We start from the raw sequence: 23,919 nt of genomic DNA, 5'->3' as shown, positions 1-23,919 counted from the left end.
TACCTACTACCCGCCCCACGAGTTATTGCCGCTAGTGGGACCCAATTAAAGAATTAGAGAAGTGGAGCATCGGCTTCTCCGCCGTGGGTCATTCTTGTGGTAACGTAATTTGTATGATAGAAGGCTCCAACTACCACCATATCAATTTAGATTCGAATGTTACTTGACCCAGACAGACCTGATGAGGTGGTCGTGCCAAGTCATGTTGAGCCCTAATAAGAGATTACGTGGATTTTATGAGGTTTTCAAAATGTATTAATATTATGGGGATTATGACACTGCATGGCGATGATATCTTATTCTCATCCAACAAACATCGGACTTACATATCATTAATCGAACACATCATCTTCACTTCTTCGTTCGATCGACATGAGATGCATCATCAGATTCATTATAATACTATTATAAAAATTAATTTAAATATTAAAGAAATTTTATTAGGTATGCACCCGATATAATTTTCATGCCCAATACAATTTTATGGGATCTCAACTCTGGCTCCTCTCTCTTTAAACACTGTGACCATACATTATTAAGAACCTTAATTGACTTCGAATTGTTATGCATGTTACATAACCAAAATAACACTTAACAAATATATAGTTTAACCTTTAGCAACGAAGAAACTATTTTGAACCCAGATCACAAAGAAAACCGGTTTCCATATTGACGCAAGGAAAATTATCCAAAGCAATATGTGCTCCTTGGACTTGAATTCCCAAGCCATAAACCAACAAGATCAACACAGAAGTATCATTCTATCAGTTTTTGCTAACAAGCTGACAAGTAACTGCTCAGGTATCTGAACTGAAATCATATGATATAGAGCATCTTTATCAAAAGTAGGAACTTTAGGAGACAGATATGGTGCCAAAAGTAATTCCATTAGGAATGGAGTTCAAATTAACTTCACAATTGTCTGACCAAAAAAGTTGGCCACGTACTTCTGGTCCTCATAATATGTCAAGATCAATATTACTGTTTCCTTTACAAATATACTATAGCATGACACTGGTAAGCTTATAAACCCCTGATTTTAGATCACCTGATACTCCTATGTTATAGGAAATGGAGTATGACAGGTAGTTCAGAAGGATGGTCAAATATGGTACAGGAGAAGCATTAGTACCAGTTATCATACTTTGTCATCATGGAACCACCATCTAATCTCCTTTGGAGACTTACCATTCCTGCAGTTCTTCACGTAGCGGTCGTTATCAGCAGGACGTTGCTGCAGCCAGAAAAAATGATTTTGATCTTAACACCAAAAAATATATGGAGGTGACTGGCAGCACAGGAATGTATGGGTACCTTAACAGCTGAGCTTGATAACATGGACAGAATGCTGATGCAAACCGAGCTGACAGTCATTGCTGGCGACCAAGAATCGTATAGTATATCTGGCACCGCCAACAGAAGAACCATCAAGGAGGGAAATTATCAATGAAACAGTAAATGAAACATGGTAAACTTTTGTCCAAAAGGCTGACAGACCCATAGTGCTATTTACTTTGCTAGTTATTTATTTGATAGAAACATATATATTGAGCTAGTTATTCCATAACATAATTACACTAATGTACTTATTCACAATTCATGTGACTGTTTAAACTCTAACTTCTCCTGATGCACTCTTCCTAGAAATGAATTGACTTTTCATAATTATTTTTCATCTATGTTCAAAGTTCTATTTGTTCTGTACCATCATTGGAAACAAAAATGTCTCTCACAGCAGAAACCAGTCTGATTCATGTTACAGATCAAAGCATGTTCATATTCACTACTCCATATCAATTGTTCATGTTCAATGCAAACAATTCAGTTATCCGGTTGACATGCAATTTCAACAAAGTACCTTCGAGCGTGTATTATAAGCAGAAAATCATTGTTAAATATATAAGTTTTGAATTTTTTTCTTTTTTTTTACAAAGGGTAAGTGGCAAAAGCAGGATTTGAGCCCAGGATTTTACGATAAACTATCAATGTTTTGAAAGTTGATCTCAATTATATTGTAATAATCCCTTAACTGAAACTGGTTTTTGAGCAGTGTTATTCTTTGAAGAAATGATATGAAGATATGCCCAGCGATCATGAAAGTATATACAAAATTAATTAATTGTTTGATCATATGAATGATCATATAACATTAATCACTTGCTTAATCCAAGCTAAATATTTACAGAATTCAATGTCTGTAGCATGATTATTTATCTTCATGAACGTCCAAAGTGCATCATCAATGACACATATTTAAGGGTATGCACTAAAAATATGAATGCAAAAAGAGAATACATGTTGGCCATCATATGCTTGCTCTCTAGCTTGGGACAACATTCCAGCCACAGAAGAACTACATGGTTTTGGAGTAGGCAAAGAGACTTCAACTTTGTACAAGAGCAGACAATTCCAAGTCAAATGCAAATAGGGATGGGAAATGGTTTTTCCAACTCAAGCCAAGGCAAGTTGTTACAAGAAGTTGACCTAGACCAACTCCTACTCAGTAGATGTATCTTTTAATTTTTCTAATATTTTTATATTCATTTTCTTTTCTACTTTTAGTAGCTAATTTTATGAAATCTTTAGTCATTTTAAGTATATCTGGTCCTCCTTTGATGCTCTAGTTATGGTCTAAAATGGAAAAAGGGAAAAGTACATAAGTTTAATTATAGGCAGAATGGGAATCAGTTTTGCATTTCTTATATTAAAACCGTTTGATGGCCATGTTTTTGTCATAGGCTAGACACATGATCGTAAGGATGTTGGAGATGTCGAACTGGCCATGATAGTAGTAGCTATTAGAGGCAGCATATCACAATAGTGGTGCACAGGATGTTTCTGTCAGTTGAGTTGTAGCAGTGGAGACACTTGCGCTTGTGGACAACATGTTGGAGAAGTGGAGCAGGTTTGTCGCTTGTGGCACCTGATACATGACATTTTGTCATTGGCCAGTTGGAGGAACCATATGTATATATGCATCACCCACAAAACCCAATCAGTTGAGTTAGATTTGGCTAAGATGATTAATAAGTGTAAACTGGTATACTCTTTTCTTCCGGGTAACTTTGGCCTCAGAAATGCGGGAAGCTGATGATATGGCAGTCTTAAGCCCAATATCAAAATAATTGGTGGCATACATACTGAACAATTAGAAGTGAAATGTCTTTCCAATGTCATAACAGAATTTGCCACCATTGCCTTGTGAACCCTCCAAAGGATCAAAGTGAATTCATGAACTTCAAGAACCAACCTCCTAGAATGACCTATCCACCCAACAAGAAAAATGAAGTAGATCACTCAGACATGTGTCCCCCAGTCAGCATCCTAGTTGTGTTTTCTTTGCATATTAAAAAAAGGAAGGTTCCTCAGCCCCAGGTACACTCTCGAGAACCCTCTTCTTCCCCTTAACCCTATTCCCTTGCATCACTTGGGGTATTGAAGGGGCTGGCTGGATGTCTACCTCTGGCATCCATGGGTTGATCAACCATCAATGAATTAACAAGGTTGGATCCATCTGCTTTATACTCAGATGACCAACCTACTTTCCCCAACAACACTCAGAATTTACTAATGCAATGTTGGGAAAACAAAAAAAAAAATGAGTAGGCTCTACAGTGCAACCTAAACCCACTAGGGGATTAAATATGACAATATAGATCCCTAAACATTATATTCCTCAATAAGCTCCCTGTACCAGGTAAGAGATAGAGGATGTAACACATACAGAATAACCAAAAGTCGTTTTAATCAGAAACCAGTAACTAAATGAAGAAATAAAATAACAAAGAAATATTCTCAACAATCATCGCCAGTCTAATACAAAGATCCAATAATTCCAACAAATTAATTGGTAGTTTCTGGTACAATAAAACGAAGTGGTGTCCATTTAAGAAAATAACCCCTTTGACAACAGGAAGCTACATTTGCAATAACAATTAATAAAATTTACTATCAGGTGAAAATTTTGGTTACCACCAAGTGCTATGATAACTACCTAAACAGATATGGCCGTTGCTATAGATGTGCGGATGAAGAGGCGCAGGATGAAGAAATATGACCTGATGAAACCAAATAGCCACAAAATAAATCACAACAAACTAAAAAAAAAGCAGCCTTTATGAAAAAATATCTTAGTAATTCATCACTTGAGGGGCTTCCATGGGGTAATGCTCCGGAAAATCGACCTGAAGCTGGTACGTCTCATTCGCATACAGAGTCCCCGGCGCCCCAACCACTTCAATGACCCATCTTTAAGCAAAACAAACAAGCAATTCGAGTAAACTAAGATCCAGGGAACCAGGAACGGGATTAGAAAAGGAAGAACAAGGCCCGAGACGCAACCTTTGGAGGTTATCGGTGACCTTGTGCTTGAAGCCGGCCGGAGGGCTCACCTGCCACTCCGCCAGTTCCTTCTGGAGCCTGTTGCACGCGATCTTGCTCAGAGACTGCGAAACGATCGACCAAATTAGGTTAGTTCCGGTGCTAAGCGAAGAGGGAAAAGAGGAGGAAGGGGGAATTTTGGTGATCGCGGATCGGACAGGATCATACATAGAGATTGGGAGAAGGAGGAGGGGAAGGAGAGAAAGAACCTTGCGAGAAGGACCCGAAGAACTGGTCATGATTCGGCGGCAGTGGCGGACACAGAAAAGGGGGGAAGTATAAGCCGGCGTTCGTTTCTGCTCCTCGGCCAGAGTGATGTTGCGCTTTCATTGTGAGATATTATACGATTCTTCTAAAATTGTGTATATTTCAAAATAAAATTTTATACTAAAAAGTCTCAATCTAATTTGGATCGATGTTTTATTTCATCACTGTTCTTATGTTGCATATTTCTGGATAAAATATATAAATCATCACGATTCAATTTGATAGAAAAATTAATTTATTAATTTGATGAGTCTAAATAATTTGATTTAAGTTAATTATTGAGCTAATTATATATTATTTTATGCAATTAGACCTCATTTCTATTTTCATCCTTAGATTTAAAATATTTATATTAGAATTCTTATAATTATGAAAGTAAAATAAGTAGATTCATTTATCTTAATATTATCAGTTTTATTAACGAAAATATGAATGAACGTGAAAAAAGTATTGAATCTCGGATTTTGATGATGAAACAATTGATAAGTGTTTATGATTGATCTACATTTTGAGTGACGCATGATGCTTCGATCAGGAGAGATAATTAAAGCAGGAAGAATTATGTTAGGCCAGAGAAAAACATGTCAGAAGATTAGACGTCGCACCGAAGGATCGGTCGACATATCGGTAGAAAGCTTCGGTCCATGGATTCGGGCATCAGGCCACGAAGAGCGGATATTGCGTCAAGGATATCGGAGTTGCAGAGGTCAACTGGCTAATTGGGCAATAAGCCGCAAAAGAGGAAAATGTGCCAAAGAATCGGACGAAGCGTCGATGGACCAATGACATGTCGGACAACATGATTTATGCTTAGTAATAATTGTCTAGATCGAAGTGTGTTTAATGTGTGCAGAATTAACTACGATAGCAAGGCATAAAGCAAAATGAAGTCCCGGAGTTAAGAACGTGATTTCGTTGGGAGTTCGAGAGTTCATCTGAAGTCCGGACGTTCGTCGGAAGTTTTATCGAAATTGATCGAGAAGTTCATGGAGCTTGCCAAAGAAGCTCATCGGAACTCGTTAAGAAGATCATCGTAAAGTCCAGGAGCTTGCCGAGAGTCCGTTGGAATATTGCCAAGAGATCGTTGGAAGTTCGTCGGAAGTTCGTCGGAAGCTCGCCGGAAGAAACCATAACTAACCAGACTTGATTTGCTTATGATATGTCTTAAGAATCGTAATTAGCACATAATTAAAGTGTGATTTCGGAGGTAATCTCATCAACTCTATTAGGGGCCAACTAGGCCTGTAGTTAGGCTGATTTGGACCGGATTCAAGGCCCAACCAGGATATTGAAAGCCCAACCGGCGGTGGCATCACCTAGGAGATAGCATCCTAGGATTTCTGAGCATTGGTACCTCCCAGACTGGGCAGTGGTACCGCCGATAGTGAATGCTGCCAATGGTGGTACCGCCCATGTTAGGCGGTGGTACCGCCTAGTTACAGACTAGCGACGGTAGTATCGCCCAGTAACGATGGTGGTATCACCAGTACTCAGGAAACTTGAGATGAGACATTTTTAGGCTCCAAGTTTAAATCAACTTAAAGCTTATAGATACCCCTCTCATCATTGGTTAACTTACATGAGCACAGAGAATTTAAAAAGGGAAAAATACTATTGTAATCTCTTGTGAGAATCCTCCTCTTCTAGTCTAAGTGTTAGAATAGTTTGAGAGAGAAGTGAGTGCTTGTAAAGGTTGTCTCCAAAACCTATGAAAAGGAGAAGAGGGGTGTAATAAGGAGGTTGATCTTCGCCTATTAAAGGAAGATCAATAGTGGATGTCGGTGGCCTCAATGGAAAAGGAATTGACGGAGTGGATGTAGGTCACGACGATCGAACCACTATAAAAATCTAGTTTATGTTTCTTTTGTGCAATTTATCTTACTGCAAACCTCCTTACTTGCTTACTACTTTCAATACATTTACGAACACGCTTTCAAGTTAAACATATTTTCGAAATCGATTTTACCATACGAAACAAAATTTCAAAAACCATGATTTTTATCGCTGCACTACTTCACTCTCCCCCCCCTTCCCCGCCTCTTAATGTCGACTCATTCCTAACAGTTGGTATCAGAGCCTCGTAATTTCTCATTTGGTTTAACACCTAAGAGAAATGACTCTTTTCAGCTTTTAAGAGGGTCACTCTCTCATTTGCCCTCCCTTGTTCAATGGGACGGACTACACATATTGAAAAACTCGAATGAGAGTTTTCTTATTTTCATTTAATCTCGATTTATGAAATATTATCAAAAATTGATTTCAAATGTCTTCTTTTCCAATGAATCATTGGAATGATTTAGAGAAGAAGACTTTTTCTTTAAATGTGAAAGCTATGAATGCTTTGTTTTGCGCCTTAGATAAAAATGAATTTAATCATGTTTCTATTTGCAAAACTGTGCACGATATTTGACATACTCTTGAAATCACACATGAAGGCACCAGCAAAGTTAAAGATTCGAAAATCAACTTTTTGATACATGATTTTGAATTGTTTCATATGAAACAAAGTAAAATGATTGGAGACATGTACACCTGTTTTACGGATATCGTCAATGGTTTAAAAACACTTGGTAGAAGTTTTTCGGATTTTGAACTTGTAAACAAAATTTTACGTTCTCTTAATAAGAGTTGGGATCCGAAAGTAACCATAATACAAGAGGCAAAAGATCTTAAAAATTTTTCACTTGAAGAACTAATTAGTTCATTAATGACATATGAAATTACATACAATACACAAAACGAACTTGAGGACAAACTGAACTTGGAACAATTGAAGACCACTCGAGCATAAGCTCAAGTGATGGTGAGCATAAGCTTGAATCAACTTAAAGCTTGTAAATATCCCTCTCATCCCTGGTTAACTTACACAAGCACAGAGAATTTAAACAGGGAAAGATACTGTTGTAATCTCTTGTGAGAATCCTTCTCTTCTAGTCTAAGTGTTAAAATAGTTTAAGAGATGAGTGAGTTCTTGTAAAGATTGTCTCTTAAACATGTGAAAAGGAGAAGAGGGGTGTAAGAAGGAGATTGATCTTCCCTATTAGAGGAAGATCGATAGTGGATGCCGGTGACCTCGATGGAAGAGGAATCGGCGGAGTGGATATAGGTCACGATGACCGAACCACTATAAAAATCTGGTTTGCATTTCTTTTGTATAATTTATCTTACTACAAACCTCCTTACTTGCTTACTGCTTTCAATATGTTTACGAACACGCTTTTAAGTTAAGCATATTTTCGAAATCGATTTTACCGTACGAAACAAAATTTCAGAAACCGTGATTTTTACCCCTGCATTAATTCAACCCCCCAAGCGTCGACTCGTTCCTAACAAAAAGGTAATTTCAATATTCTAATTTGTGATGACAGATGACATCAGTGGTGATAGACAAGGTGCCACTAGGGCCCGTGGGTAGTTGTTATAGATAAGGAGAGCGGTTCTACATCTATATCGATATAGTTATCGATCGATAAAAGGATCGGTTTGCATTTATGTCATTGTCAATGTAAATACCGAGTGGTCCTTTCGCCACTCGACAATTGTGTCGATACCGATGCAGATACGAAGTAGCTTTATCTCTTGTCATCACTCTCCTCATCTATAATAGTCACCAGCACCCATCAACGATATCATCATTTGTCATCACTGACGTCATCTATCATCATCAACTAAAATATTAAAATTATCTTTTTATTTATTATTTTCATATTTCTATGAATGATGACAGTAGGATAAATAGACCTATATGTTTCACTTTCATGACTATAGGTATTCGAATATAATTTTTTTAAGTCTAAATATCAAAATATTAATGATGTCTAATTATAATGGATAATCTATAATTATCTTTAAATTATTTTTTACTCAGAGAACTAAGCATTATTGCAATCTTCCTCTCTTAATATTTGATATAGCAATCAACGTCTAAACGCAACCAGTATCATGCATATACTTCCACTCTATGTCATGTCCTTTTTTATATCATATATCATTTTATATCATTAAGCCTAAGTTAATGATACTCGATCATTTAGTGATCCTCATAGATCAACTTAAATCTCTCACATTTGACATGGGATTAAGTTTAGGATCTTACAAATTGTATAGAAAGCAAGACATCTATCTTAGAGGAAGGATCTAACTTTGACTTTGGAGGATGAAAGTGCAAAACTTTTGTAAAATTCCTTTTTCAATAATTATCTTTCTATTTGTTAGATTGATAATTTTGGAATAGAGCTGTTCAGCATTCATATCTCTTCTATTGCAATAGGACACCAAACTGGTGGATGTGTGAGCAGATATAGGAATGTGAGAAGTGGTTGGTTCACTCCTTTCTCTTATCTGTTCCAGTGCAGCATGACAATGAGTTTTCTTGAGAAAGAGGGTCTGACTTTTTGGCAGAAGTTTCAAGTGTCATTATCTGCAACATGAGTAGTTCTGATACAGAGGATGAACAGTACTGATCAAAGACTGACAACTACTAGCCATTGTTGCAGGTCCAAACCTCTGTTTGCAGCATAAAGTCTTATAATGACTCAAGTTATTCACCAATACCATGAAATTTTCCTTCTTGGGTGGATTATTTAGCTACAGAGCTGACAAAAACACAAAAAACTTCACTCAGAACTGGTTTTGGTATAGCAAACTAAGGTAAAGGATTATTATATCTTCTTAAAATGAAATGCATAATATATATGTATATAGGGAACATCATAATATTCATGAATTATAGTACCTGTGTCCAAGTCAATCTTATGCAGACTAAATTGTGCAGGAGAAGAGTGCCGCATGTCAAATCATCGATCACGGATCTTTGACCTTTTTCATCTCGTCTAGTCGATCGGTCTCGCATTCCTCGACAAGTCAAACCATTAAACTCAAAATTCAATGCATGTGTTTTTTATTATTTGTAGGATTTGATCAAGAAATAAAAAGGAGAGATATTTAAGTGAATTAAATCTCAATCACGTTACAAAAATAATAATAAAGTGAATCGATATTAGAAAAGCCTTTTTCTATATAAATTTAGAGGCAAAGTAAATGCACAAAGTCAACAAAGTTAGATATAAAATCCTCGGTTCAAAAATTAGAGGATTGGGTCGATGTCGACCCGACCACAATTTAACGCAAACCGAACCGGTGGAACAAAACCCATCATCAATCCGACGGTCTAAAATGCATCATCTCTGTGATTTATACGGTGGACAATGTTTCGAGTACAAGATAAACCTTCGGAATGCATTAAACTATCGTTACCGATAGATCCACCGTTCATTTTATCATTTAAATAAATCTCGTCCGTTCGTTGGTTATATCGCATAAACATTTTATGAGTACTTTTCTCGCTAACGTTATTATTATTATTTATTTTTTTGTGTGGAAAATTCTCGAATCTTTTTTTAATCTTTTTATTTATTAGCTCTTTCTAATACTATTTTTTCTCTACTCGTTGTCTCGCCTTTCGTCTCCTCCCGATGGCCAAGACGCGGCAGGGGAAGCGAACCCTCGATTCCTACACGATCAAAGGGACCAACAAATCGATCAAGCGTAATTCCTCTCTCCCCCTTCGATCCCCTTCAGAAGGACGCGGTTTATGATCTTTTCTTGCTCGTTTTCTGGTGCTAATTCGGCTTAAACTCTTGCGATTCCGACGGGTTTTTGCCAGCCGGCGACTGTGTGCTGATGCGGGCGCCGGACTCGTCGAATCCGCCGTACGTAGCGAGGGTGGAGGGCATCGAGGCGGGCGCGCGGGGCGGGGTGAAGGTGAGGGTGAGGTGGTATTATCGGCCGGAGGAGTCCATCGGTGGGCGGCGTCAGTTCCACGGCGCCAAGGAGGTGTTTTTGTCGGACCACTACGACGTGCAGAGCGCCGACACCATCGAGGGCAAGTGCTTCGTGCACAGCTTCAAGAACTATACCAGGCTCGATGCTGTTGGGAACGATGACTTCTTCTGTCGGTTCGAGTATAGGTCCGCCACTGGGAGCTTTGTCCCAGATAGAATCGCAGTGTAAGAATGTGATATCTCTTTCAGAATTCACACCTTCTTCCGTTTTTTGGTATTTGATTTATATGTTATGGTCTATATGCATTTGGTCAATGAATGCATGCCTGAATTCTTACAGTTGGATGATATGCAACGGAGAGAATTTTTGATCTCATTCTTTAAAAGATTTTTCTTTTTGATGGTACGCAACTTCAAGCATGATTTTTGATCTCATGCCTTGAAAACTTCATTATTATTTTTGGGTACCTGGAGAAGCCTCTAAATGGTGCTTGTGGATTTTGATTCTGTTTCCATATCAAATTTGTCGAGTTTTTGGAGAAGAAATTTTTAGGAGATTTCTCTTTTAAAATTTTGGTTTTAGCTTATAAGCTTGAATGTGCAGAAGAGAAAATTAAAAGAAGAAAAAAGCTTGGGAAAAGAAGAGACTGAAAAGAGAGAAAAGAATACATGGGAACAGAAGCTCACTTTCTCTCTCATTGTTTGGATGAAGATAAGACAAGCAAAACTATCACTTCAACTTATTTTTTAGCAGAATCAAGGAAGGGGTTTAGAAAGTTGGTTCTGTCTATCTCATGTCAATTCTCTCCAGAATTTTCAACTAAATGCTAGAAAGTTACTTTCTCTCCACTTCATCCAAGTATTATCACCAAAAGAAATAGATGTTAATAAAGGCATAGTAAGAAGTTTGAGCTGTGTGGTTCAACATTTTCTTGCTTTTTGTAACTCTAATCGTTTTTCTTACAAATATTATCTCTAATAGGTTGTAGTTCAAAGATGTGCCTAATTTTGTGTTTGAATAATCTTATGCCTATTCTGTATGGTATTAGCCTAGTTGCTCTTCTGTACCAGTTGTTTGTGGTCTGTTTTTCTGTTGCATGATCCAGTGGATATAAGCAACATGATGTATATTCATACATTATGTTGTGTATATCTGAATTAGTGCATTCAAGTTAGTAAAACCAAAAGCAAGATGTTTGAGCGGCAGTCAAACTTTTCTATTTTCCAATCTCTTTTGCTATCAATTATTATCATTACTGGATTTGTGGTTCATAAAGGTGGCCATTTGGTGTTTCAAGGATTTTGAACTATTTGTATACGATATAGCATTGTTGCTTCATTCTCCTATTTGTATGTGGATCCACACCTTTAGTTATCTATCAAATATATCTGTACGTACAAGCAACTTATGTATCTGTTATGCTGGTTAACACTTAGTTCCATAAACTAAACACCATTCTATTTAAGATTCTTTAAGCACTAATCTTTTTTTCTAGAAAGACTTTACTAATGTTGGGCTTCTAATTTTGGCTCAAAAGAACAAGCTAATTTATTTGATCTGGCTACATTACACAATTACCTACAAAGTAGTCCAGCAATTTGGGTGTGGCTGTGTTTATTTGGTAATTATTTGGTTAATAAGCTTTGACTTGATTATTTAGATGTTGTAAATTATGATCAATTTGGAACTGAAAATATTATCAGCCTTGGTATATTTTTAGTTGAAACAGAACTGGAGTTCAGCACCAATTTATTAATAATGGAAGTAAACGTGTTTACTTCTTAAAATTGTTTAAATGATTGGCCAAATAAAAGGAAGGAATAAGAAGGAAATATCTGTATATACATTGACAATTTTGATATAAAGATCAAATGCTGTTTCTGAGAGAGGGTCGACAATGCATTATCTGCATCCATCTCTTATTTTCATTTTTCCCAGCATTTTGTATGTTTGACATGTCCCTCCTTTCCATTTTCACTTTTCCTTTGAGTAGTTCTGTTCTCCTGTTTATAATCAATGTAAAATAAAAACAAATCAGTGGAATCATAGAATTCTTTTCCAAAAGCTCTAAGACTCATTACCCATTCTAAGAAAACTTAAAGCTTTTAGCTACTGATGGCCAAGAAGGTTCATTATACTTGAAACATATGATCCTTTTACAGCATTAGATCAATGGTTGTGTTAATTATTTCATAGAATACACTTCTTCATAAAATATATACCTACTAGAGATAGTATTGGATCCTCTTCCAACATATGAACTGTTGAATATATGATAAAATTGATTTCTTGGTAAAACAAAAAAAAAAAACACAAAATTGGTCTATTTACTTGTAGGACCAAGTTTGGGTATATTGACTCTCCCTAGATCTTGTAATGATGGGAGGTTTGTGCATTGGGTTTCCCCTTATACTTATTGGTAAAAGACAAGTGAAGATGAGGCAAAATATCTATTCACTTACATTAATGAAAGTGAGGTAAAACCAAATATTTTGAACATATCATGATCCTCCAGTATTGGTTCGATGGTTCTGTTATTTAGATATTATCCTTACCTTAATTTTTCGAAGACTATACCTAACCAAATTTCTCATATGTATGGCCCTTGCATAACTTTTATTTTTTATATTATTTACAAGAAAAAAGTCTCTATTATTAATTTAACATTATATCGAAAACTTAGTTCATGATCTTATTGGTTGTTTACCTCCATATAAGTTTTAAGTGAGACTTGGCAACAAAATATCTCCGTACCTATCTTGCTTATTGTTAGAATATCTAGAAAATTCTTTTCTAACTGCTTTTACTGCTAGGTGCCACTGTGTTGTTTTGGGTAAACGTTGTTAGTCAGATATTTCCTATAACTTCCACAGGTGTACTTTGTTTTGGAGCTTTTGTGATGAAAAAACAATTGTATAGCTATGTAGAATCTCGATTAACTTGACATCATCACATGCATGTTGGTGCATGTAGATTGGATAAAATTTGCTTGAAGCAAGGATTTTAATTTCAAATAATATCGTCCGTACCGGGCGATATGTATCGGTCCGCCAACAGATCGGTACACTACTCGACGGTACCATTGATTGGGGCTGCTTTCACCCCGTTACCACCTTAAATCGGTCGGTAACGGTCGATTTCGACTGTCGCCACCTGCTACCGGGTTGTATTAGCCGAGGGAGAACCTGGAGATCCGACACCGCTCTCCCTCGACGATCCCGATCCGTCGTCGGACGCCACAAATGAGATGTTGCCTCCTCCTCGTTTGAGGCGACGAGGCCTCGGCGTCGTAAGCGACTTCTCCTCATCCGCACGGGGAGAAGAAGCCTCGGCGACGTCACGGAGAGAAAAAACGAAGCGTCATCAAGGAGACGATTCTTCTCCCCGTGCGGGCAGAAGAAACTAGGTGGCGACGTCATCGCCTCGTGCCCTTTTTTGTGTGGGGAGAAGGAAACCTCGGTTTCTTCTCCCCACGCGGGTAGAAAAAGGAGACGACGTCGCCTTTTTTTTTTTTACTTATATATATACACACACACACCGAGTGATACACCTTGGTGTACTGCTTGGTACTCTGTACCATACCATACCGAGCTACGCTCAAAACTCCGGTATGGTACGAAACTACGATCCTTGGCTTGAAGTGCTTTGAAACTCTAGGCCTCAACTTTGTTTGTATTGGGGCCTGTTTGGACTTTATCTTGGGAAATGATCTGTTTAACTGCTTTGTTGTCACAATTATTGTAGGTTTAACATCACAAGTATTATCATTTTCTACTAACCTTTGTTGTTCTTAAATTATAATTCTTGGTTATGTTTTCATATGTATGGCAGTTTGTCTTTAAAAAATTTAGAAAGGGATATCCTCTCATTTATTATCATAATAACTAATAACTAAAACATAGTTCGTCTAGCATATCTTGCCCTGTTAAATGATTCAGATAATGTTATAACATGGAAAAATTGGGACATTATGGTTTGTTGTTGTTGCTGCTGTTATCATCATCAGTTGATTATTTAATCATCAATTGCTGTCTCAGGTTCTGCAAGTGTGAGATGCCTTACAACCCCGATGACCTTATGATTCAGTGTGAGGGCTGCTATGATTGGTAAGTTGCTTTGTTAATATTGATCATCTTTATAGTGTTACTTTTCCTTTCCAAGGAAAGGGAAAAATTATATTACTTGATTAAAACAAATTACATTCTAGAAAGGACCAAATAAATTTAGCAAACAAATCTTCGATGTAATGAAATATGAATTAGATCATCACTTTCAAGGTTACATAGAAAGCACACCCTAGATTCAATGATAGTTGCTCAAGCAAGAAATCTTGAAGTAGACAACTGAGGCAACTGACCATTCAAAAGTTTCCAACAAAAACAAAAACATAACACACTGAGTATAACATGAATCTTCTGTAAGGACTTCCAATCAATGTTCTCCTCTCTATAATTGGCATGTTGGTGAATCAAGAAAGAGTGTAGATCTAGTTGATGGTTGTCCTTTTGAGTTAGGTTTCCAAATCCATTTGTCCGACTCATAGGGGAAGTGAGATAAATCTATTGAAGTAATGCTTTTGAAGTAATACTTAACATCCAGAGTTATAGAGGAATTATAAGTGGCCTTTCTCTATTTTTAATTTAATCTGCCTTTTGCCAATGCCATATTTTAAGACAATGCTTCTGGAGTTACTATGAGGTGAAAATTCCTACAATGTATTTACTTTTTGGAGGGATCATAATCTGATTGATAGAAATTGTTTGGCCTCATCGTGATGTGCTACCAACAGCTGTAAATGACAACTAGAAAATGAGAGCAAGATTGAATACACATGTTTGTGCTTATAACAAGTATGAATCATTATATATGTTTGATTAGAATAAATTGTTAATGTTGTTATCAAGATAATTTCATCAATCATTATATGTAACAATTTCCTTGTTACTTTGACTTTGAAATCTAGCAACAGATGCTAAAATAAACCTATATTAAAGAGCTCGAGTTTAGCTAGGAGTCAATTGGTATGTGAACTTTTACTTGAATGAAGCTTGAGTTTAGTTCTGTTACACTGCTAAATACGAGTTGCCACCCAAAATATTTTGTTACCTTTCATGCTGTTTTGTGTAGTAAATATTTTCATATTCTTGATTGATCCATTTCTTTTCATGTGACTTATACATGCTGCAAGAACTATCATTTTGTGTTTGTAGATCTTAAAACATCAATGGTATTCCTGTATTCTCCCTCTTCCAGGTACCATCCTACCTGCATAGATATGGCTGTTGAGGATGCTAAGAAAATTGAGCACTTCTTTTGTCAGAGCTGCACAACTGAAAATGGGAAGGAGACAGAAAAATCCCATAATGGTTCAAAGCAATCAGATATGAAGGTAACTGATTTCAGTATAGTGCATGTGTTGACCTATTTTCTCATCTGCACTTCACAGGAAGTTAATATTTACAAGTATATAGTATTGTGATATAACACATGGTAAGATTAACTTAGCAAGGACATCCATGACAGTTCGATGCCCATATTTTAGATCATTCATGATTAAGCAGCACCAATACCTAATGAGATAATGTCGCAACATTTAGAGATGCCTACATAAGATATTCCAGATCCAAGTGTCTACAGAAGTAGTAAGTTTCTTCAATTTCTTTATAGAAAACGATGGTCTCAATTTTGATGCATTTCTACTAACATTACTGGTTTAACTTGCGAGTCCCAAGCCTTCCAGAAGATGTGGAAGACTTATTTGAATTTCTTCTGAAACTCAAGCTTCTTCTATGTCCATCATCATAGTATGGGCAATCATGCACCATTACCTTGCCTAAAAAATGGTGCTATATGGTGCAAAATAATTTTCAGTTTTATGACTTTCTTCTCTGGTGTTTTGTGTGTTGTGGGTGCCAAGCACCTTAGACTTACATTTTCAGCTTTCATGATTAAGTATATTATTTAGTTCTTTAACTTATTTTACATTCATTGTGTTTATCCATTGAGCTTGTTGAGTAATATTTGTTCAACCTGCGTCAAGTTAAAAGAATTTCATTTTTGAGCAGGTGGATCCCAAACGACGGCGCAGATGATGTGTCAGACTCAAGTTCCTTCAGAAGATTGTAGAGTAGTATGCATGTTTAAGGTTGGTGACTGATGCTTTTACTAGTGCTTGCGTTGTATAGTACTTCGCATGGTCGGTTTCATGTACATATATCGTGGTATATGTTTCTTACAGTCAAATGCCTAGTGGGGAACCATTAAGTGTCATCTGATCTGAGTGATTATTCAGGTTTGCATCATAGAATATGTATTGTAGAATCTGCAGTAAATTCCCCATTTTGAGCAATAATAATAGTTCACTAGTTGTCGCTCTATCACTTTTTTCTGTTCTCAGATTGTTGTCGTGTTTAGCTGGAAGCGAGCTCGATGATTGAAGGGTGCCTCTGTTTATGTTGATGTTGAAACTTTTTCCTGTATGCATATAGAGTTAAAAGAACACATGATTTGAGGATGCTTCATCTCTCTCTTACCATTTTTTTTTCTTTTTGGTCTCAGTATGATTATTATTTCAAGAAGTCATCATCTTTTTGGACTGTATTTCAAAAAATACAGACCAAGAACTGATATTCAGCGCCGGGACTCCCAAGTCGCCGGCTGTATAGTATTTGAGGAACATAAGAAAGATCACCAGAACTTCACTTTTTTTTTTCTTGACTTGCTGACTGTATGAACAACAAGGTATCTTGTGTGAAATAATGACATGAGACAAACTTATTTTAATAATTATTTTTCCATTGAAAGAATGACATGAATCACATTTGCTGTTGAGGATGTGTATAATAATTTACATTGCTGTACATGACACAAACTAACATGTACATTTTGATGAGAGTCCCTAATGATCAGGCAAAAGTGGCAGGCGAGTAACTCTAGAACCCACATTCAAACTGGTTAGAACATTTAGGTCGACCTGCTCGATCGATTCTGATCTATCGCCCTTAGCGGGCAAGCTTTTCTTACTTAGCTTCACCGGAAGAATCTGCAACCTGGAGTTCAGCTCGGTGCCTGATCTCTTTGCGGCTAATTGATAGCTCTCCACAAGCTCCAGCTGACGAGCAATTATCTCTGAGCATCTCGGAAGGAGTTCGACGGGCTCTCCACCGGGAATTACGATATACTCGATAGCCATTCGGACCTCCTACATTCAGCAGTGTATATATTTGTAAAGCAACTATGAATCAAGCATAAAGATTGAAGTGCAACTGCAGGAAACTGGAAACGAAAGAAAACCTTGTGCTGTTCCAGAAAGTTTATATCTGGTTAATCAAATCTGCACACATGCCTATCCCTCGCAGCCATTAATACTTGATATTAATCTAATATAGAATAATACACCTAATGAACATTACCATGATAATTTGCTGCTTGTTGATCATGATATATTAGGCACCTCATCTAAATCTAAGCCAAGTTATTCGCCATCCTAACATCAGATTCAGACTGATCTACGAATACAGATTATTTTATACGAGCAAGTACATAGAGGTGCAAAACATAAAATTTCCAAACTAAAGTTGTATTACATTTCATGCAAAATGATCCAAGACATTAGTTTGTGATGATGGGAAATGTGGACAATGTATCATGTACAAGGTTTTCATGATATGATGCACATACCTCCAATGCATCAATTTCCTCCAAGGTAGGTTTTCTCATAGGTGCATCATCTTTGACCTCAATGTCCTTATGCATATGTTTAGTTGATTCATTTTGTGTAGATCCAAAATTATTCATCCCAAGAATCATTTTAACTGCCTTTACCATTTGGGCCATAGTATTCTCCTGTAAGTAAAAACAAAGGACCATAAGAATACAGGCAAACCAGGAGAGTCAAACAATGAGATCAATTACCTTAATCACAAATATAGGCAGCTGATGGAATTTAGCAACACTGCGAATCCAAGGATTTTGCTTCATTTCAGAAGTTGATGCTAGAATCGCAGTTGCTGTTCCAATGTCATCAGTCACATCAATGTCATCCTCATACCCCATCACAGTTGCTACTTGCAGTAGATCAGCTTCCAAGATCTAATAGAGGACCAATACAGACATAAGAGCCACCAAATGAAGTTAAATTTTACATCAATTAATCTGATCGAATCAACATCTCTAAATATAATTTATTTCATGTAGCCATTCAGCAAACAATAAAGGAACAATGTGGTGAAGTAGATAAATTAAATTGCTTCCAATAAGCTATGAGAATGGCCATTTGGAGATTCACTTTAAAAGGCAATGTTACCACCAAGGGAGATGCCTACAACAAATGAGGACAGTGCTTGGGATATAAAAGTAGTCACTGCTTATCATGTCAGAGAGATTTCATATTATACATGATTAAAAGGAGATGTTTGGTCATGCGAACTAAGAGTCACAGCTGACAAGAAGGAAGTCTCAAATTTAAGAATATGAAATGAAATTGGATGGAAGTGCTACAGGAGGCACTTGAAGCTTGTCACTGAGTTAGGGGCATACCAGGACTCGCACCACAATAAGCAATTATGTGATAAGAAGTAGTTGAGTTCTTTCTACATCACTCTTTTTAGTGGAGGACTAGTGGTTCAAGCCAAAGTGAGTACGAGGACATAACCATCTTTTGGAATGAACCATAGCATGTGAATGCAAAAGCACAGTTAAGATGCATAAACTTTCCCACAAATTCTGGAATATTTCACAATATAGAACTGAGTTTGATATGTACCTTATAAGTATATACACGAACTGGTAATCTCCTTGGCATAGATGAATTACTTTTTACTTTCTTGTTGTATCCAGCATTATTATTAGCATCATCTTTAGGAGGCCCCATCTCCATGGAAGAGTCATTTTTACAACTAATAAAAGGTTCCTCTTCATGATACTTTCCAAGCACTGGAAAAGCGCTCCTTAAATCACCGTCTTTTGAATCCATCTTACGTAGTTCAAGGAGAGGAGATTTCCCTGTTTTTGTACAAGCACTTGAATTAATTTCATCTTCTCAAATGGTAAAAACTGATTATATTTTCAAACAGGCACCACTATACGGATAATGGTCCACAATTTTGTATAAGAAAATAACTAAATACCTGCAAGAATAGCATCTACAGTTGCTTCCAGTTTGTGATGAACTCGGCACTCAGTTTTGGATATCATCTCAACAGCACAAGTAAATGTGGGTGGTCCTTTCCTTTCAAGTATTGTTTTCTGCACTTTCCTTTTTCTAGCCTCCTCATCACCAAGTGTAACACTCTGCAAATAGATAACTTCAAAAAAATTAATGCTTATACAATTTAAGTGATATGGTATTTCTTCAAACTGTGCTCTTCAAAGAATAAATTCATGATTTCATAGTTGAATCATCACAATATTTGTAAAATCAAACAGCGATGGCGCCTGATGTCATAGGCAAAAAATCTAGACTGACCAGCATCTGAAAATACGGCAATTGAAAGATAATTATGCATGTGGTAATTTATAACACATGCATAGAGAAATACTAGAGTCCAAAATACACGCAAATTATTTTAATGTATGTCCAAGTATGTGTTGATATCAATCACAGCATGAAAGAACACAGAGATTTGAGTCAGTTTCAGGTAATAATGGCAAAATAGGCCATTCATAATGGGGATGGGCTGGTGTAGCAGGCAAATTGGGCCTTTTGTGATCTGGATACGCTACTGGGTTACACCTTTGTGTAGCCACTATTAATCGTGATCTGACCTACTGCAAGTACATACACAGAAAAGAATCCAACGACTCTCAGCTTTTCCCTTCCAAGATACTAAATTCCTCTCTATTCAGATGTCCAACAAGATTTTCCCATATGGTGCATGCATAAGGCAGGTGTATTGATTACAAATTCTAAACTAGGTAGTTGACAATCTGGTCCAATCAAATTACACAATTTATCTATCAAGGAACTTCCCGAATGTCCAATCACAAAATTTTCAGTTTTTCAAGATCAATGGAAAAATAAGGTGAAAGCCAATCAAACCAATGCACAAAGTATTGAAGCAAATTGATAACTCAAGCATATAGAAGAATATCATCAGCTTCGCAGCAACGCAAAATGGTGAATGGAGAGAAATAATTTATACCTCTATCCCACCAACAAGTGCCTGTAGGCAAGGATTTTTTATTATGCTCTCAATTGTTACTCCGTGAGCTGTTCCAACAAGCTGCACACCTCTTTGAGCAATGGTACTTGCTGCCATTGCTTCAGGTTCTGTCCCAATTTCATCAATTATAATGACTTCTGGCATGTGATTTTCAACTGCTTCAATCATGACCTGGAGAGGCATCACACATATAAGATCATGATATGTACATTGACAAACAAATAGTAGTCCTTCCGGTACATGAGATCTACAGAGTACAGAATGTCAATTTCTTAACTGAAGAAAAAGTAACATATAGTAGTTCTTACATCGTGCTGCATGCTAACATTTGGAACTTGCATTCTCCTAGCACGACCGATTCCTGAATGAGGTACATCCCCATCACCTCCAATCTCATTAGATGTATCTACTATGACAACACGTTTCATGTGTTCATCTGCTAAAACTCTAGCTATTTCCCTGCAAGGTAAATAACTTAGGTGATGATGACATTAAGACAATAACTGCATAAAATTTTTACTCCATGAGACAACATACGATAACTCTGTGACAGACACTTTGTTTAGTTGTCGCAGCATCGTTTTCATCTCTCGAGTCAATTATTATACAGAAAGCAGGTCTAGCTGCTGATCACATTTCTAGTAAGAAGAAAGTTCCTTGAAGCTTTGCATTGTGGCTATGAGTCATAGAAGAGAAACAACTACTTGACAGAAAAAGGTGCCATTACAGAAAACCTAAAACCAGTTATTGGTAATATGCATATCCACGAGGGAGCCCTTTTTGTAATGTCTATGTAGAGTCAGTGACTACATGATATGTGTGTGTGCCACACACAGTGCAAAAGAAAAGTCGATACAAGTTATGAATCTTAAAGTCTATTTGGTACTTCAATATGATCAAGCAATGTCTCATTCAGTTGATTGAAAGATAAATAAATAGCAAAATTATTGATATGTCCAGCTTAAGAGATAATAATAGATAACTCACAAGAAGCACATGCAGTACCTGATCAGAGTAGTCTTCCCAACACCAGGAGGCCCAATTACCAAGATAGAGCCTCCACCCTCAACCAAATCACGAATCATCTTGGCACTCCCAGATATAGCCCGACCGACTCGACAAGTGAGGCCAATTATTTGCATCTTCCGATTCCGAATGGCACTAATTCTGTGCAAGGAACGGTTGATGCCAGATCGATTGTCATCGGAAAAGTCACCAACCTGTGAACTAAAAGTTAAGTTTTATAATTGCAAACTACAAAATCACAAGTCACCATCCTGACTGAAAAACTATATTAATCTGAACTAAGAAAACATCGAATTCATATGTCACAATGAGTGTTGGTTACTAATATATGTCAATCCGTCGTTTCTGTAAGATGTAAATCATAGTCAAATAAAACTTCATGGTAGAAAAACCAAGTAGATCATAGCAACAAGATCAAAAGCTCCTTTTTGGATAGGAATTACCTAAAGCTAGAAAAGAGGACAAAGCAGACCAAAAACTCATTCGGAATCACCTTAGAAATGGCATGGCGAAGGTCCTCAAGCCCGACAGGCTCTTCCGACATGATCCAATCCCCGGACGGGAATCGTGCCACGGGCTTCCTCCCCAAATCCATCACCACCTCGATGAGCTCCCGGATCTCCTCGTGCCGCGCGAGCTCCCTCCGCATCCTCGGCGGGACCAGCTCCAGGAACAGCTCCAGCTCGCCATGGACCGCTGCGGCGGCAGTGGAAGCACCACCGCCGTCCGATCTCGACCGCGTCGGGACCGAACCATGGTGGCTCCAGAGGGAGCAGCGGTCGGCGTCGGGCCGGCGGATGGACGGCGCGACGGCCTTGCGGGGGCCGGGGGAGTGGCGGAACGAGGAGGAGGAGCAAACGATGAGGTTCGGGCTCTGCGTCTGGAGCTGGGAGAAGGCGTTCACGTGGGAAGAAGAGGCGGAAGCCAAAGCCTTCAACATCTCCCGACTTCGTTTGCTCCTTTTCTTCGTATCAGTTGTTGTTCTTATAGTTTCACTGAGATTTTTTGTCGAACGGGTGGAGCGCGGAAGACGTATAAGAAGAAGCAAGTACAGAGAAGGAATCAGATGGAGGAAGATGCGGAGGAATCTTTGAAGCGGAGGGGGGCCAAATGAAAGAGGAAGGCACGGAACGAACACATGGTGAGGATTAGGGGCGCGGGCTGCCCACCACATGTTCGATCGTTGGGTGGGGAAGTCATCGCTTCTCTTGTTCCGCGGCCGTTGGCTTGTGGCGCGCGACACGTCTGTCCCCACGGCGAGGACGAAAGGCTCCTCCTTGTCTTGACCAATGCAGGAAACACCCAATTCGCCCCTCTAGAAAACACAAGGAAGAGAGCACATTGGTCAATGCATTAACATGGGTCCCACATTACTCTACGACTGCGAATTCCTGGTCCCTGAATTAGATGAAACAGGGGAGCGAGTAGCTTCCACCGAAGGAGTTTTACACGTTGCTCTTTCTTTGACGAGTTTGCCCCGTTTTGACCGGGAAGAAATGGTCACCTCGACTCAGCAATCGGCATACCCAATAACGATCCGCCACGTCAACACGTATCGATCTCATACGTGATATATTGCGTATACTTACTAAAACCACACCGATCTCGTGCGCGATATATCACACGAATATACTCGATTAAAATACGAATCATGCATACGTGCATGTATTGGAATACATATAATTATGTTTATTCCGAATAAGAAATACATCAACCTTTTATAACAAATTAATTATTCACGATTTTAGAATAAGATGATTAGTAACTCATCACGATTAATTTTTGAAATCATTAATGTAAATGATTAGACTGATGATTCGATTAAATTTATTTTAAATATCATGAATTATTATTTATAATTATTCTAAACATCATAAATCACTTTATAATTTTATCTGTGACAATATGTTAAATTCGAACGACGGTAAAGAAATAGAATATCATATTTCACTAAAAGAATTCTTATTAAAAATAAAATTATAATTGAGATTAAAAAGATTTTTTCTGAAATTTAGAAAAACATAAAATCTACTTCCAGTAGCTAATTCATTTCCGTAATATTTGAAGATTAAATCTTATATTTGTTTCAAATTTGCTTATATAATAACCATGTGAAGAAAACTACGAGTAAAACAGCGTTGTATAATATTTCTACTAACACGTGAGGTTGCACGTGCATTATGATCTTATGCATGTAGTCGGAGTTTTAGTCAACGAGTGGGAAGAGTTGTCAACGGGCCCACCCGAATTGTCATACTTACATGAACCGTTTCGTTGCACCCCAGACGACGTACACGAG

General features: G+C 37.5%; 3 protein-coding genes across 4 annotated transcripts; 1 reads left to right on the top strand and 2 right to left on the bottom strand.

Moving 5' to 3' along the window:
• Positions 1–868: 868 nt before the first annotated feature.
• On the bottom strand, positions 869–4,703 carry LOC103998935 (probable ubiquitin-conjugating enzyme E2 16). Of its 2 annotated transcripts, none has more exons than XM_009420564.3 (6): positions 4,590–4,703; positions 4,342–4,445; positions 4,185–4,248; positions 3,995–4,058; positions 1,315–1,403; positions 869–1,234 (listed from the first exon to the last, which is right to left on the bottom strand). In XM_009420564.3, exons 1-6 carry the CDS (start codon positions 4,617–4,619, stop codon positions 1,139–1,141), a joined length of 447 nt encoding a protein of 148 aa, XP_009418839.2. In that variant the 5' UTR covers positions 4,620–4,703; the 3' UTR covers positions 869–1,138. The 2 variants fall into 2 exon arrangements, with proteins under 2 accessions (XP_009418839.2, XP_009418838.2); XM_009420563.3 differs by having other exon boundaries at positions 998–1,234; positions 4,146–4,248.
• Positions 4,704–10,095: 5,392 nt separating this feature from the next.
• LOC135648438 (chromatin remodeling protein EBS-like) lies at positions 10,096–16,808 on the top strand. The gene is made up of 5 exons (XM_065166131.1): positions 10,096–10,194; positions 10,313–10,655; positions 14,469–14,537; positions 15,685–15,820; positions 16,497–16,808. Exons 1-5 carry the CDS (start codon positions 10,122–10,124, stop codon positions 16,521–16,523), a joined length of 648 nt encoding a protein of 215 aa, XP_065022203.1. The 5' UTR covers positions 10,096–10,121; the 3' UTR covers positions 16,524–16,808.
• A 397-nt stretch (positions 16,809–17,205) lies between these two features.
• LOC135648435 (protein SEEDLING PLASTID DEVELOPMENT 1-like) lies at positions 17,206–22,809 on the bottom strand. Its single transcript, XM_065166129.1, has 9 exons — positions 22,114–22,809; positions 21,600–21,814; positions 20,903–21,053; positions 20,574–20,765; positions 19,560–19,722; positions 19,196–19,434; positions 18,346–18,522; positions 18,112–18,276; positions 17,206–17,632 (listed from the first exon to the last, which is right to left on the bottom strand). The coding sequence occupies exons 1-9, from the start codon at positions 22,792–22,794 to the stop codon at positions 17,330–17,332; spliced, it is 2,286 nt and encodes a 761-aa protein (XP_065022201.1). The 5' UTR covers positions 22,795–22,809; the 3' UTR covers positions 17,206–17,329.
• Between the last annotated feature and the right edge of the window lie 1,110 nt (positions 22,810–23,919).

The sequence above is a fragment of the Musa acuminata genome, chromosome BXJ3-9 (assembly GCF_036884655.1).
Source record: "Musa acuminata AAA Group cultivar baxijiao chromosome BXJ3-9, Cavendish_Baxijiao_AAA, whole genome shotgun sequence".
Classification (NCBI taxonomy): domain Eukaryota; kingdom Viridiplantae; phylum Streptophyta; class Magnoliopsida; order Zingiberales; family Musaceae; genus Musa; species Musa acuminata.
Note: the sequence above shows the minus strand (reverse complement) of the source record. Positions and strands in the feature narration are given on the sequence as shown.